The 16,901-nt window shown below is 25.8% G+C and overlaps 3 protein-coding genes across 7 annotated transcripts in view; 2 read left to right on the plus strand and 1 right to left on the minus strand.

The window, feature by feature from the left end:
* LOC126900031 (uncharacterized) overlaps positions 1-16,901 on the plus strand; it is a 238,638-nt gene that overhangs the window by 218,975 nt on the left and 2,762 nt on the right. The window lies entirely within an intron of this gene.
* Positions 1-16,901, minus strand: part of LOC126900025 (uncharacterized) — a 105,448-nt gene that overhangs the window by 58,745 nt on the left and 29,802 nt on the right. The window lies entirely within an intron of this gene.
* Positions 5,831-8,704, plus strand: LOC126900048 (dehydrodolichyl diphosphate synthase complex subunit nus1). The gene is made up of 4 exons (XM_050675481.1): positions 5,831-6,184; positions 6,845-6,967; positions 7,999-8,236; positions 8,311-8,704. Exons 1-4 carry the CDS (start codon positions 5,899-5,901, stop codon positions 8,399-8,401), a joined length of 738 nt encoding a protein of 245 aa, XP_050531438.1. The 5' UTR covers positions 5,831-5,898; the 3' UTR covers positions 8,402-8,704.

The following is a 16,901-nucleotide window of genomic DNA, read 5'->3' on the forward strand; positions in this document are numbered from 1 at the left end:
TTTTATTTAAATATACTATTAAATAGAAATAGATGCCTGTTATCGTTGTTAGTTGAGAGTCTATATTTATTGGTCACGAAACTGCTAACTGCCCTTCTAGTAGGATATAAATTATATAGACCAGCGTTGCCCCGTTAAGATACAGCTTAGCCAACTGTTAGGATACTAGCAGGAAAGTACGTTGTGGTCTGGTGGAGGCGCCGTGTTCTGTTCTTAAAAGAATAGATCTGCCCTTAATTGTGCCGATTTAATAGCTATACCAACAACGGTCAAATTTTTTTTTATTGCTTTAATTTAGTACCAATTGCCCCATGACGAATATAATTATTTAATTTTACGAAGTGAATTACTAACACATTAATATAAATCATTTTCTATTTTACGACAACGTTTCACAATTATATCTATACTATATCAACTTATCTTAACAAATTAGCTTGAAATTCGCATATGCCTTTATATAATTATTATCTTAAGTGCGCCAAGAATAATCAAACGATCCGCATAAGCCAAACCGCTTGGCAAACGTTAGGATTTAAGGAATCTAATATAAACAATTTGAACAAAGAAAAAATTGTTCAAATCATTAGAGACAATCTTGAAAACTTAAAATTAGCTTACGCATTTCAAAGGTGTAACAATATAAAACACTCAATATATCAAGTTTTTAATAAGTAAGCACTTTTTAGTATTTTAAATACATTTCACTTCATTAATTATTAAAATATAAATAAATACTTAAAATCTTTGGTTTTAATAAAACAAATTAACATTCTAATTGCATAACATTACTAATTGGTTATCCGGTATTTGACCTCTGTAACAGAGGCGTCATATCAGATTTTTGGGTGTGCAAGATTTCAAATAGGCCATTTTGAATTTTCATCAGGCCATATAAAAATAGATATACTTACTTAAATAAATTATTCGTCTTTTAATTTTCTCATAGATAAGAATTACAATCAACAAAATTAGTAAAAATATATATATAAAATAATACTAGTAGGGTAATATTGGGGATTATAGGCCCCCGCCTCACCACCACCTGGTATGGTGGAAAGGGGAAGCGATCCTCCCAAATACTTGTTAACCCTGTATATCTACAAACAAGCTAATTTATAAGGTTAAGTTTCATTACCCCCTCCCTCTTTAGGATATGTTGAAGGAGAACCCGGTAGCGTTAATTAGATGTTGACTGACAGTGATTAAAATTATTATCATAAGAAACGCTTCGATGCAAATTTGTAGATAGTCTTTAATTCTAAGAAATTGATGGATTATTCCAAAAGAAAAATTAACTCCTATTTTTTTTTTTGCATTGACTACCACTTGAACATAGAATATTCTTCTTTTTGTCGTGTCGGTCTTCTTTATATTTCTCTCCCCTCCCAGTAAGCCGCAACTTTTATTGTATTGCCTGAAAATTAACGAGTTAACAAATTTTCTTTTCTACACTTAGTAGGTAGTAGTGGACATGTGAACAAATGATCTGTATGTTGCTCCCCACCGTATTCGCATTTACTATCTTCTTTTATTCCCCATTTTTTCATATTGCTAGCTGTCCTTCCAGGTTCGGTTCAAATTCTGTTGAGTGACTTCCACATCGACCATGATTTCCGAGTGGTAAGTTTTCCTTCGGATCTCCACTGTGCTAGGTTTTTTTAATACAATTTCGTTAATTCATGTGACTATAAACTTTACATGATTAAAAAAAAAGTTACACTTTTGTGAGATTGACTAATAATTTGTACTTTAGACCATGTAATAGATACTTATTAACATTACCATATTTTGGTATTATAGTTGATAATTGAACCTATCAAAGCCAAAAATTAAAAAAAAACCCTCAATTTTAGAACTTTAAAAGATATCTCAAAATTACACTAGCGTAAAAAATGTTTTTTCAAAATTTTTTTCTACATTTAAAAACAGTTATAATTCTTTTTTTTTTTAAACTGGTCTTAATAAAATTTTGGTAGAGTGTACGACAAGTAATAAGCTTGGTTTAAAAATCCAATAAAGAAACCCAATTTTTATAATGAATGGACGCAGGCGATTATGCTGATAAATATTTTGATATAAAATGTGGTATTACAATACAAGATTAAATTATAAATATTGTTTTTATTTTAAATAGAATGCAGTAGCAGATAAATTATTGTGTAATTAGGAGGAGTTAAAAAATCTTTATAATAAAAATCATCATGGTGTAATAAAACAAAAATAAAAATAAAATAAAAAATAAATAAATGAAATATAAGGTTCAAGGGTAAGGTAAAAGGGGATATAGAATTGATGTAAAATTTTTTGAAATTGTAGGGGAATATTTGGCATGTTAAATATATTTAAACTTGTATAATTTATTAATTTTTATTTAATTTTATTTAAACATGCGGCACAATAATCACCAAGACAAAAATTATACACTGCAAATATATTCGTAAGTTTCTCTGCGTTGTCTGCCGGCACGATGTTTGTTAAAACAAAGTAATTGGTGACCATACTAGCTACCTAATAAGTATAGGATTGCAATACACTTGGTCAAATAAATTTATTATTAAACAAATCTAGATCTCAATTTAAATTAAGAAAATTGTGACCTTTAACCCTTTCAGGACGGGCGGGATGTCTAAGGCCCACTTGCAATAAGTATTTCAAATAAAAATGTAAACGGGACAAATAAGACCCGGTCAAAAAAAGGGGGGAATAGGGTTTCAAAAACATAAAAATTTAGTACTTATTTGCCTCATAATTAAATAGCCTGTGAAAAACAAAATGGATTATATTCATTTTTTCTGGTATCAGGACTGAAAGGGTTAAGTTTGTCTGCCGGTTTGATGTTTGTTAAAACAAAGACAGTGGCGAGACTAGCTAGCCAATAAGAAAAGCTCACAATACATTTTTACTGTCAAATAAAAATTTAAAGTTGGGTTGGATTTATTATTACAATAAATAAAATAAAAAAAAAGATTTTATGTTTAAAATATTGTTAGATATGTGTTAGTGCGAGTCACAATATAATATTGTATTTTTATCTTTGTTTATCTGGTCAGCAATGTGTCTTGTAGTATAAATCAGTGTACGTTCCACTGCTGAACTATCAGCGACGCGCTCAAGGTTACATTTGTATTTAAACATTTTCATTTAAGTTTTAATTATAAATAAAATTAAGGAACAAATATTTTGTAAATTTTATTTATTCTTGTTAAATTTAATATTTATTATATTAATCAAACAAATTAATTTAAGTGAGTGTTAAATTTATTATCAAGAATAATCCCGCTTCAACAACAATATGTATTTCCACATTAAGAAAAATAAAATATTATTATTAAATGAACAAATTAAATTAAACTAAAAGATTCACCAAATCAAAATTCACTTTAAAATTTCTAAGTGTTATTTAATTATTTAAGGAATATATTCTAAGTCCAAATTAATAAAAAAACGACCAAGTCCTGGAGAATGAAATCTTGAGTAGAGTGTCGTAGATTTTGTGTGTTTTAAAATTATCGAAAGAACTGGTTTAGTCAGTGAAAAATAGCTTTTTATAGTCGGAAGGGGGAAGCCAGCGATCCCTAGTGTGATCTTGGAAGCTGACACTTTCTATTCTAATTGTTTAATTGTAGTGGGGCCGTGTATGAAGGCGTTACTTAAAAATCTCTACAATAATTAGATTTTATCCCATAATAAACTGGATATTTTGTATTTTAAATAAGAGAACCCTGTTTTGGTGACCTTATATCTTCATAATATGTGATATACATGTACAAATTATACACTTAATATTATAAGTAATAATATAATATTACAATGGGAGCTGTACCCCAACACCATAGAGCTATTATATTATATTATTTTGTATTAATATTACTATATTAAGATATATAATAATCACATCTAATAGTCCATAATAATAAAATGTATTATTATGAACTATTAGATATGCATAAATGGCTTTCTTCTTATTAAGTCCGCTTCAAATATTTCATTTATTTTAAAATAGTATCCTATTAAATTTACCTACATATAAATAATAACCAAGTATTCAAGTTTAATCACCCATATTTAAATTTTTAATATTTTTTTCATATTAATTATGCTTAATAACTTTTAAATTGAAATATCATATACGATATTTCCAAAATATTAAATATATAATGAAAATTATACAGAAAGGTATGTCAATCGGGAGATTATAACTTAATTATAATAACTTTTCTATAATTTAACTAAACAACTGTAATAAAGAAATTTTACTATCGAATAAAGTATTATCAATAGGCATTTATTATGTCATTTTAAAATATATATATATCAGTTTACGATTTATAATCATTTATATAAAACATTATTTTATTGAACTAAATGGTAAATCGAATTTTTTTTTTTAGTACTGCATAATTCCTCTTGTCCATTTATTTGAGATGTTTATACATTTTACAATTAAAAGGAAAAATTTTATCTTCGATGCGAATTTGAGAAGGTATTAATTTTACCATCATCTATTTATTTATTTTTTTTAAATTTTGTGAATTCACGTAATCTACAAACTTAACACGATTAAAAATAAAATTTAACATTTTTTTGTGAGATCGTAAAACAATTGTACTATAGACAACATCAAAGAGTAAGATTTAATATTACAATTTCTCGGCGCCATGATTAATATTCAGATTGCATCAAATATGGTTAAAATGATGAATTAGAACAATTTATGGACTGTATTGGGCATTATATACATTAATATATGTATAATCATTAATTTTTAATAAACGTTTTTTTTCTTTTAAAATATCATTATTATCTTGAAATTACATCATAAATGTATTTAAATTTTATTTTTAACATTTCTTCTTTGAAAAAATAAATTATTAATTTTTATATATGGAAACCTTATAAAATGCGTAATTAATAATTAATATCACACCTATTTAATATTTCTTGAGAGAATAAGCAGCGCTATCTCTAAAGCTATAAATTAACAAAAAAACGGTTGTTAATTGTTTGATTCCCGTGGCCTATCTATTCCTATTTAATCTATGCCAATAGTCTGATTGCTGTAGCGATCTATAGGTAATAGAGATGTTAAGTTCGTGAACGAATAGTTCATTTGAACTATTCACTTAGATGAACTATTCTGAACTGTTTCAGTACCTGTAACTTAACAGTTCACAGTTCGAAAAAAATTGGTAGCAATGTATAAATGAAATAGTTCGCGAACTTCTTTAAAAATTCTCTGTGGTTCGTTGTTCGAAATACTGTAAATGGTTAATAGCTGTTTACAATTAGATAACAAATAAATTATATTGTTAAAATGTTACACGGTTTTTAACTGTTTAACAATAAAATAAATTCATACTATGTACAAATATTAGATCAGATTTCTGATTTAACTTAGGACTACTGGTCAGTATATCTACCTTGAATTAGGTGATAATGATAACATGAGCCATGAGGGTATTGATAATAATTTTTTCTTAGTTTATGATGTTCAGGTTAAGGGTTAGTTTATAACTTAATTGCCCATAAGTAGTGTGAACTACAACTGAACTGTGTACTGCTATACTAATAGTGATAAAATGAATAGTTCATTGCCAAACAATATCAGCATGATCAATAAAATTAGTGAACTTAAGAATAGTTCATTTGAACTATTCACTTGAATGAACTATGAACTAATGAACTATTCACAGAAATGAACTAAACTTTCCATCTCTAAAAGGTATTTAATATAGGACTGTACCATGGAAAATATGACGAAGTTATGCGCACGCGCAATTTTTATCCGTTAGATTAGTATCAATGAGTTGTACTGATAACATGAAAATAACTGATATCATATTTATTATTTGGTCGTATTTAACCGATGTCTGGCATCACAAAGTTTTTATTAATATGTACGATATACTTAAACTACTCTTTTCATCAATACTATTTCTTGCTCATTTTTTTTATGCAATTTATTCATGGCTTATCGATCAGAACATTATTAGACATTATTACGACCCTTGGCATAACCGATCAAGTGTGGAAGATATGAAGCATAGTTTAGAAAAGGCTCCAAATCATTTGGTAATATCTGTATGTCAAGAAGAAGTTTCTTATGAAGACGTGTCAAAAATAATAGCATGGTCCTTGTTTTTAGAAATACCTATTATCAGTTTCTATCATAACAAAAATGGTAAGAAAATTATGTTTTAACTTTTAAGCAGTGTAGGGTATTTTAACACAAAATTTAGAAAAATATCTGAACAATAGATTATTTGTATATTTTGTAGAAAGAATGAATGTTAGGAATTTTATCATTTTTGGGCACTGATCTTAGGATTGTTTTTAAATATTGAACTAGGTTTTAAAAAATATTGTCTTGTTTTTACTATTTATTACTAATACAATTTGAGAAAATCAGTTCATATAGTCTTGTATTTAGAGACCTATTTTGATAAATATCAGATGTAATTTTTTGATAAATAAAATAAAATTAATCTTAATATGTCTAAGAATCAAATTTAACCTTACAATATTAGTTGGTATAGTCACTTTCTTTTTAAATCACTATTGTTAAAAAGGTGATTATATAAAAAAAAAAATTTAAAAACATATTGTATTTTTTTCAAAAATATCTTAAAATTGCAATACATATTAAAAGTCATTTAATCTTTGAAAATATTTTTCAAAATTAATTATTGAAGACATTAAAAGTTAAAAATTCACCATAATTGAAATTTTAAATAAGGTGTTATCTTACATAATTTTTTTTTTTTAATGAATTTTGAAATTATAAATTAAATTAATTAAAATTTTATTAATGCTGAATGTTATGTTATTTAAAAAAATGTAGGTATTAAACCAGAAGAAATATATGTTGTCTTTAAAAAAAAATATCAGAATTTACTTACTAAATTAAAATGGGGAATAGAATTTAGTGATGATGTGATAATAAATTCAAAAAAATCTATTAATGGTAAGTATAATTATATTAGTTAATATTAGTTAAAGAAAGACATTATGTACATTTGCTTTGATGTAGTGGTGTAGTAATATACCAATTCGATAAATAAAAGTTCCATGTACCCTAAAAATAGACTAATTAATGAGTTAATATATTTATTATCTATGATGATGATCTGTTGTATGCATGTCCTAAGGATGTATATTTTATTTAATTATTAATAAATAGCTGTATAAAGTATCTGAATTGAAATATTTATACTTAATTTTATGTTTGTACATTTAATTTGATTTATATTATACAAATTGTAATGCATGTTATTGAATTTAAAATAAACCATAGGCATTTTGATTCTAATTTTTAGTTCTTCAGAAAATAATCTTAAATCTTACTTATATACATTAATGACATAAAAAAGATGATCAATTTAGGGTAAGACATTAATTTTTCTTCAAATCATTAATTCAATTTTGCTACATTAATATGTAGTGAAAAATTTATTTTCATCCCTAGGAAGTTAAAAAACCTAAACTTCAATTTTTTTTATTGTGAATTATTCTTTTTAGTTTAATGATATAATAGCAAAAAAAATGTTAAATAATTTTGTTCTTAACATTTTTTTTATTTGATGAACCGTTCATTTGTTATTACTTGTTAAAGTTTAGCGATTTTTGAACAATTTTCTATCGATATATTGCTGTATACCATATATCAGTCATCAATTTTACATTGTGATACAAAAACAAGATTTGGCCTAATCGTTTTATCTCTAGATATTACTGCAATAAATTATTAAAAATTAGAAAATAAATGTCTTATCATTAATGAATCATCCTGAATATGTGTGCTAATTTGTAATGTTACGTTAAATATAATCACTGTATAGCATATATTATTAAGAACGTAATATTACAAAGAATATGTTTCTATAATTTCTTTAGATTTCTATGTCTGTTTAAGAGTAATTAGATTCTTTAACAAAAATCACATTCTTCCAGTTTCAATGTATATTTTTTTATTTAACTAATATTTATAATTATTAGGCTTTAAATGGGAGCCAAGAACACAAGTAAATGTGTTAACGTCAAAACATTCCAGAATGCAGCTAGTTCATGTACTACAAAATGTTTGTAGTTTACAAGAAGAATTTTCAGATAAATTAATAGAGTCTATATTTGATAAAGTATTCCCTCTAAGTGAACCAGATTTGGTAGTTATTTGTGGTGATTCATGTACAACTTTTGGCTTACTACCATGGCACACTCGAGTGACTGAATTTTTGTAAGTTTTTGTTTATTTTTTTAATATTAAATTTTACATTAGTAATACAATTAAATGTATTTATTATTTTATAGAACACTGAAAACTCACTACAATATAGATTTTATGAAATTTTTCAAATTGTTGGAAGAATATAGTGGACATGAACAAAGATATGGCAAATGATTTTGTTTTGTATTTTTATGAATATGTACATAATAACTGCATAATATTTAATATTTGATTTAAATATTTTATAAACAGTAAATTGTTGTTTATTTGTTTCTTCGCTATAAAAAATATAAAAATTCATTAAGTATATTATTCAGCAAAATTATGTTAATATTTAAATCTTATAAATATAAAATATTGTAGTTTTGCTAGCAATAATGAAAGTCATTTTAAGAATATCAAATTATTCCAAGGACACAGATATTTTTGGTTCCTAAAAATTAATATTTAAATAAATATTTTCTTTAGTTTCAAGATTTGTATTTAAGTATGGTCTTTCTTTTTTTTTTTTTGAGTAAAATGGTAAGAAATTTTTATTAAATTTAGAGCTTATATTTTAGCTTCTATGAAAGTTGAACAAGTATTAATTTTGTGAAGGTGTAATTTTATATTACGTCTCTGCATGATAATTCTCATCTTTCACTAGGCTGATTTTGTTGGTCTATGTATCAAAAAGAGTAAATTAAATCTAGTTGAACCTATCTGCGCCAAAAATTTGAAAAACTTCTTCAATTTTAGAATTAAAAAAAAAAAAAAAAAAAAAAAAGGAATATAAAATTACAATTCTATAAAATATAATATTTTCAAGAAATATTTTCTGCTTTTTAATAATATAACTTTTAAAAAACACTGATCAAATACGATGGGAAGACAGCATTAAGAAAGACTTATCAGACTTCTTCCCAGATTTTGCTACAAAATTATTTTTTATACCATTATATATGTAATATATTACAATACAATGGAATTATTATATATATTGTAATTATTTCAATTCACTATTTTGGATGCAAAATAAAAAATTAATTACACTATGACAATATTACAATATATTTTAATGAATAATTTTGCTTTTATTCTAGTAGTTAGAATATTGTGTCTTCATAAACTGTTAAAGATGTCTTAAAGCTTCTTAGTGTATTAATAATGATACAAGTCTATGTTTTCTCCTAGCGTCAAGAATAGTTTTATTCAATCTAAATCTCATATTAAGTTTTTTTCTTTTTGTTGTACTTCTGGGGTGGTTACATAGGAAAAATGAGAAGATCATTAAAAATATTATTTTAATCTAAATACAACATAATGAATGAAACCTAAAAATTAAAAAAAAAATTGAAGTGGTCAATGACCACTTCTGTATTATTTGGCAGGGATTAATAAGGGTAAATACAAGTAGTAGAAACTATATAAGTTCCTTTCAATTGACATTTGAAAATCATTCGTGTATCTTTAAAACTACATAAGGATTAAGTATATTGCTAATAACTTGCATTTCAGTCTTTGTAACTTACAAGAAGTTTCATTGAAAAAACTACCTATTACTTGATAATTGGAATAAAATGTTTTTTTAGGTTTAGGTTACAGTTAAGTTATACAAATCAAAATTTAATTTTTAATTTAATTTTAGTTTTAGTTAAACGGAAAACAAACCTTATTTAACATTTTTTTTTATATTTCGATTAATACATTTTATAATAGCATTACTAGATATCCGAAGGTGTTTGTGTGGAATCAGATATCGTTATATTTATATTACACATATAGGGTTTGTACATTTTTATTTCATTTAAAATTAAAAAATTTATGTGTATTTTTGGTTCACAGAAATATTTTGTAAATCCGCCATTAGTTGATATTTAAAAAATTTGCCTACGATATTCTAATTTTAAACATTACATATTATAAAGTTTTTAATTAACGTAAAAACTTATAAATAGTTAACTTTTTAATATGCATTTATGTAATTTAGCTGGAAAATAAAATACTTTTACAGTAAAGAGTTATTTAAAAAAATTTTTTTCTTCATTATACAGGGTGTTCAGTAAGTCAGGAAACGGGTTTCTATTGTTCTCATTGTTACAAACAATGAGAACAATAGAACCCCGTTTCCTGACTTACTGAACACTCTGTATATTAAATAAATACGAATGATCGTCTCAAGACAACGAGCTATTTTCATATTGTAATAACCAAAAGAAAGAAATATAATAGGGGTTTGGGTTTGTGTTTAGGTTATATCAGATTAGGGTTATTACTTGTGGGCCGCCCTGAAGCAATACCTCGCGGTAGTTTCAGGGCGGTCCACAGCATGCCGGCGGTAGGAAAAAAAAAAAAAAAAAAGGGTTACAAACAAATTCATCGGGAACCTTAGATATTTCACATTCAATTTGATTAAATTTTTTTAAAAGTGTTTGACCCTTTATCTACCCACAGGGAGGGATTCAAAATAGAAACTTTTGTACAAAACTCAATTTTTTCAACTTAACTTTTGAAAATGTTCCGGAAAAACTGCATCCTTTAAACATATGTCAAATTAAAGCTTATGTTATGTACTAATAATTAGAAAAAAAGAATTTGTACCGACAACTTCTACTTACAAATGGCTGCCGTAGTTAAAAACATACTATTTTTGTGTTCAATTTTTTTTAAAATTTATTTTAAAAATAATTATACATGGGTTAATTTGTATAAAATTTACATAAATCAAATTTGGATTAAATATAAATTTAAACTTTTTTTGATTATTTTACCTCCTTTTGAACTAGCTTAAATAGTTCTTTTTAAAAATTGTTTTCATGCCAATCATAGTGGTTGCGTTATTAAATATACAGTCTTATTAATTCGGGGTATAAAGTTCGAACCACGCTACCCGAAATAACTTTTTATTTTGCATTTTTTTCTTAATTTTTTTTTTTTTTTGAAGTGGAAAACAAAATTTAACACGAAAAATTGAATAAAACAATTATATTCTTGACTCTGGTAAAATTTATTTGTAGACCATTTATTCATAATTAACCACAAATTATTTTCTGAACTTTTGTGTATCAATCCCTTTAATTTTTATACACTTTGCCATAAAAGTAATAACTACTTTAAAATTTTATAGTTTAAATGTATATCTCATATACATTTTCCGAAAAAATTACAATACTAAATTATTAAATATCAATCTTATACTAATTTAATTGCTATAATAAATATTTATTTATATATAATACTTCTAAATCAAAAAACTATTAATCAGGAATAATGAAGGAAATAGGAGTTAATTTTGCTTTTGGAAGAATCCACCAATTGATTAAAATTAAACACTATTTACAGATTTGCATTGAAGCGTTTCTAATGATAGTGATTTAAATTACTGTCAAATATCATCTACACTTGTTGCAACTATGCCACGTCCAACTGTGCGCGTGACTTTTTTTTTTTTATATATTTTAAAATGTTTTTTATAATTATATATTTGTTCAATATAAGTATTTGACACACATACATACATATTGTTATTTAAATTAATATATTATGAAAATATAGGTTGCGAGCAATTTAAATTATATTGATAAATATAAATGTATAAGTATCCAGCAATTATGACATAGAAAGTATATAATGTAATATAATATAAAAGCTAAAATACTAATAATGTTCAATTTTGCTACACGTCCAGGATTGTAAATTATGAATTATTAATTATTAGGAATTATAAATTATCATAATTTACAGGCTATTATATTATTAGTCTATTAAAACTTTATAGAGTCACAAAAATTAGTTTTGTTAATAATATGTGTAGATTCTCATCCAAGACAATCAATGGTTATAAGAATACTAGATAATTTAATAATATTTAATACTATGATGATGATAATAATAATAGTGAAAATTTATAATATTAATGAGACAGCGTGATTTATGTTAAATAACGCTAAAAATTCCATAGTTAAATAGTCAAAATAATAAGATTTTTTTTTTATATAGTTACTGAATTAGTTTAAATCTTAAACAATGATATTATTTTATTATCATTAATATTGTTGTCGAAATTTTGATTTTACATTCATAGTAGTTAAAGTCAGACAGTATTTAGTTTATTTTTATATTGATATAATTTTTTAGGTTTTATTTACCTTAAAAGATATAGGAATAGAAATGCAATTTTAAACTATGTAATTAGTTTGTTTAAATAGACAACATTATTATTTAATGGTTAATATTAATAATACTCAATGTTATTTTTAAGTTCTTTTTCTTCCATATTTTTAATTGTTAGAATGTTCCTCTTTTTCTTTTTTTAATTTGCAATAATATATTTTTATACTTTTTTTTATGTATGAATATTCTTGTCTGAATTTTTATTGAGAGTAATGTAAAATAAATAAATAAAATAATTCGAAATTAATTAAATATTCATATTATTTGAATGTAACTAATATTTATTATTTTTTTATAGTTTTTTTAAAGTAACTTCAAACAACAAAATTATGACTAATTTGTATTTTATATTTTTAATCACAAATATAGTAATGAATAATACTAAATACGGAATAAAAAAAATATATTTACGGTATAGTTCTTTGCGCCTTATATTTGAATTGTACAGCTCATATTTTAAATATTTTCAAATCTGATGTTGCCAAAAATTCATCAAATTTGTTCAATATTTCGATACCGTTGAAATAAATAAATATGTATGTAAATTAGTTTAAATACCCTTAGATGAGCATCATTAGTATCATTTGGTTATGTTATGTTATCCGTTATGTTCAATGGACTATCATGGTGATTAGACAATCCTTGTTTGATGACCCAATGATGAATACATTAACAATCGACAACTACACGATTGATTTTTACAAATCAATTAAACATTTCTTTAACTTATATAAGTAACAATAGATAAATGAAAATTAATTAAAACATATCATAATCTATAAGTCATAAGTGTCAATATGTATTATAAAGTAACAAAAAAATTGTTAAAAAAAAATTCAAAACTTTTGTCAAAGGAAAACTATTACATTGCGTTGAAAATCTTTGACAAATATTTCATTAACGAGCAACTATAATAAACAAACAGTTTATGTAATGAAAGATGGTATATTCATAAGGGGGTGTCGGGGTTTGAGTTTTTGGTGTAAATGAAATAAAAGTGTATTTTTGTAAAAATTGAGATTTTTTTTACTTGATAGCTAATTTCTCATAGGTAAACAATAATCGGGGTTGTTTTTATTTTTAATGTTGTAGAACTCTTTAAGAGCTTTAATATTATACAGATATAGATTTTCAGAAATCCCAGAAAAATGATGAATGTACTTAAATAATAAAAACATGTTAAATAATTTTCTCATCTGAAAATACATTTTTTTTTGGAAAAAATGTGAATTTTCTTACTTTAATGATTGAATTTTAATAGTAGAGCAATGGATTCGATTCTAACATTACCGGCCTAAGCCAGCAACTCAGGTCCTTCTGCACCAATCGGCGTGGCTGCCTTTATCTCAGGCGTTCCCCCTCCTCCTTCTTTTTCAAGACGCATTCAGCAAACGCCTGGATGAGCTTTCTCGCTTCCCAATATCAGGTCCACCATGGACCCGACTCAGAACGCGGACCCAAGTGGGTCATATTCACATTATTATTGCAACGCCGATTAGGCTTATATCGTTGACACAGTGACACATGTTATTACTACAAAAGGGCAAACTACACACATAAACACTTTTGGAATTCACGGCTATTGTGCCATAATACTAATATTCTAAACGGCAGTTGACTTTTTACCATCATCGCGACAAAACGACTATTGAACTGATGTTACACAAAGCATGTCTTTTTATTTTGTTCATCGAACATTTATTTTACGATATTTATATCAAAAAAATTGTGTTATTATATTTCATACAAATGTTTTTCATAGCAATCTCTCCCACGACTGTTTCGCACTATCATTCGGTTAAACGTCGGGCTAACAACAGAACGATAAAATCGAAAAGATTGCGTACAAAATTAGCGGACGTGATAAATTTCATCGAGATTTATTCCGCTTTAGCCGTTTGGTTTAACCGGAAAAATGTGGAAAATTTTGCGAACTATCAAGATTTTCTGATATATGAAATATAACCTAAATTTGAAGGTTTCCTACCATATTCCTCAATTGGAAACACCGGCCGAAGATCGTGCCTTCTAGACCCGTGCTAGGACGATATTATCCAACACGGACAATGTTAGTGCGGTTTGTTTAGAAAATAATCTCAATTACTATTGAATGAGCTGAAAACATAGTGGACTGTATCTTTGGTTTTATTTACATCACTTAAAAATTGACATTATGAGGTTTCAACAAAAAAACTCATTATTACATTTTAACCACTAATTACAATACAAATCTAACATAAAAACAGTGCTGCCACACAATAATTAGTATAAGTCTCTACACGGTACTCAGCGTATACAAGTATACACCCCTCTCCGCATTTACCGATCCCCTGACATTTATCATAGAAAAGTAGTCTTTAACCCTCAAAACATTGATCAGTGCTGTTTCAGGTAGGCAATCTTGACGAGACACGTAGGAGCAAATAATAATACACACTAAATATTTTAACGAAAAGCACAAATATAGTTTTAAGGGGTCAGAGTTCCCCAAGCCTGTCTCCTAAGTTAATATATTCCTAACCCTAACGTGTTCGTCAATGTGTACGGCTTGAAACAGGACGACATTAATATGAGGTGGTCGGTGTATCCGCTACGAGTCACTCGCTAAGAGCAACAGAATCATTTTGACTTGTATATTGCCGATTCCAACATGTCTCATTAAGTATACATTTCAACTTTTCCACGGCTTGTTCGCAAACATAAAACAATATACAGGGTGATTGAAATCTGGTAAGACACTTATTTTCTCAGAAAATATTGAGAATTTTTAATTTTATTATAGAGAAAAAATATCAAGTTCAAAAAACTCCACAATAATATGTAGTCAAACCATTATTTTTTTCGTCCCTTCAAGGATAAAAACCCTTATTTATAATTTTCTTAAATGGAACCATTATTTTTAACTTTATAATATGATAGAAAAAAAAAATTACAAACAATTTTGTTCTTATAATTTTTTTTCATCCGATTAACCGTTCGTCCGTTACAGCTTGTTAAAGTTAGGTGATTTTAGGCCAAATTTCTATTGTCATTTTAATGTATAAAATACAGAAGTCATTATTTTTATTTGCTGTTGTTTAAACCAAATTTTATTGATCAAGTTATGACAGGTAAATTAGCTATAAAAATGTACCACGCACTAAATGGTTAAATGGATAACAATAATAGATTCAAACCGGGTTTTCGGTGTATTATTAATAGCTAAGTTTATGGTTTTGTAAGACTAAAGGATCTAACGAAAATACCGGTTACGATGCCACCGATATTATGAAACTTAATAAATGACAATATTTTTTCTGGTAGTCAAAATCTTTAAACAATTATAAAACGTAAACGGTTGTTCGGATAAAGATAATTATAAGAACAAAATTGTTTGTAATTTTTTTTTCTAATATATTATCAAATTAAAAATAGTTGTTCCCATTTAAAAAAAATTATAAATAAACATTTTTATCCCTGAAGGGATAAAAATGAATAAAAAAATTAACCGATTTTAAAAATCGTAATTTTTTGGGAAATTTCCACCATTTACGGGGAACTAGTGATAATTTTTCAATTCTTGAGGATAATGTCTTCAACTAAATACGATTTGTGATCTTTTGATGTATCGTTGAGAAAAATCGGTCCAGTGAGAGCTGAGAAAAAGTAATGACGGACAAACAAAAAAATAGTAAAAAAAAAAAATAAACACATCATGGTAAAACTAATACCTTCTCAAATTCGCATCGAAGTTAAAACTGTTACGAACATTAATATCAATATCAACATCTTATACCATGATAACACAATGTTTTCGAAATTTGAATTGATGTAAAAAATTGGTGCATTATAAATACAGGCCAATTGGGACTGTTTTTAAAGTAAAGGGTGCAGTTGCACACCCTGACCCTTCTCAAATGACGCCCATGCGTGTGGTACCCCATATCTTTGTCTTCCTTTTTTTATGCAAATATTACGTTATTACACAAAATATTATGAAATTGATAATTTTTTCTAATTGTTATATATTTTTTTATGTATAATAACTCACAGAAATTGTGATTTTGGACAATTTTTTCCTTCTTTGTCTTTAAGTTAATTTGTTGTATTAGTTTTATTTTAATTTAGATCTATACAAATTAGATTTTCTGAAACATTATCAAAAATTGAATAAAATAAAATTTGATACGTTTTTTAAACCTCTACCATACTTTTGTGAATGATAGTATTTTCAAAAAAACTGTGTTGATAGCAAGGCAAATGTTAGAAGTATTATTAATATAAAATGAATTTATCAACATTAATTGTTTAATAATAACTGTATTTTTTTGGGACATTTCTCCATATTTCTCCATACCAAGACTAAGGGGAATTATTCAAAACTCCAACTTGAACAAAATTAGTCTAGTAAGAGTTAAGTCATATTATATATGGACAAAAAAAAACGTCAGAGAGGAATAAATAGCTTTTTATATACGCATCAAAGTTTAAAAATGAGTACATAGTTTGGTTGTAACGAAAAAAAAAGTTTAAAATATCGTTA

This window comes from Daktulosphaira vitifoliae, unplaced genomic scaffold (assembly GCF_025091365.1).
Source record: "Daktulosphaira vitifoliae isolate Bord-2020 unplaced genomic scaffold, ASM2509136v1 Scaffold_2, whole genome shotgun sequence".
Lineage (NCBI taxonomy): Eukaryota > Metazoa > Arthropoda > Insecta > Hemiptera > Phylloxeridae > Daktulosphaira > Daktulosphaira vitifoliae.

Excerpts from the sequence above, each read along its gene's own strand:
- LOC126900048 (XM_050675481.1), top strand. The coding sequence starts at position 5,899 with ATGTACGATATACTTAAACTACTCTTTTCATCAATACTATTTCTTGCT. Across the intron at positions 6,185-6,844 it reads TTTCTATCATAACAAAAATG|GTATTAAACCAGAAGAAATA; the intron begins GTAAGAAAATTA and ends AAAAAAATGTAG. Across the intron at positions 6,968-7,998 it reads TTCAAAAAAATCTATTAATG|GCTTTAAATGGGAGCCAAGA; the intron begins GTAAGTATAATT and ends TATAATTATTAG.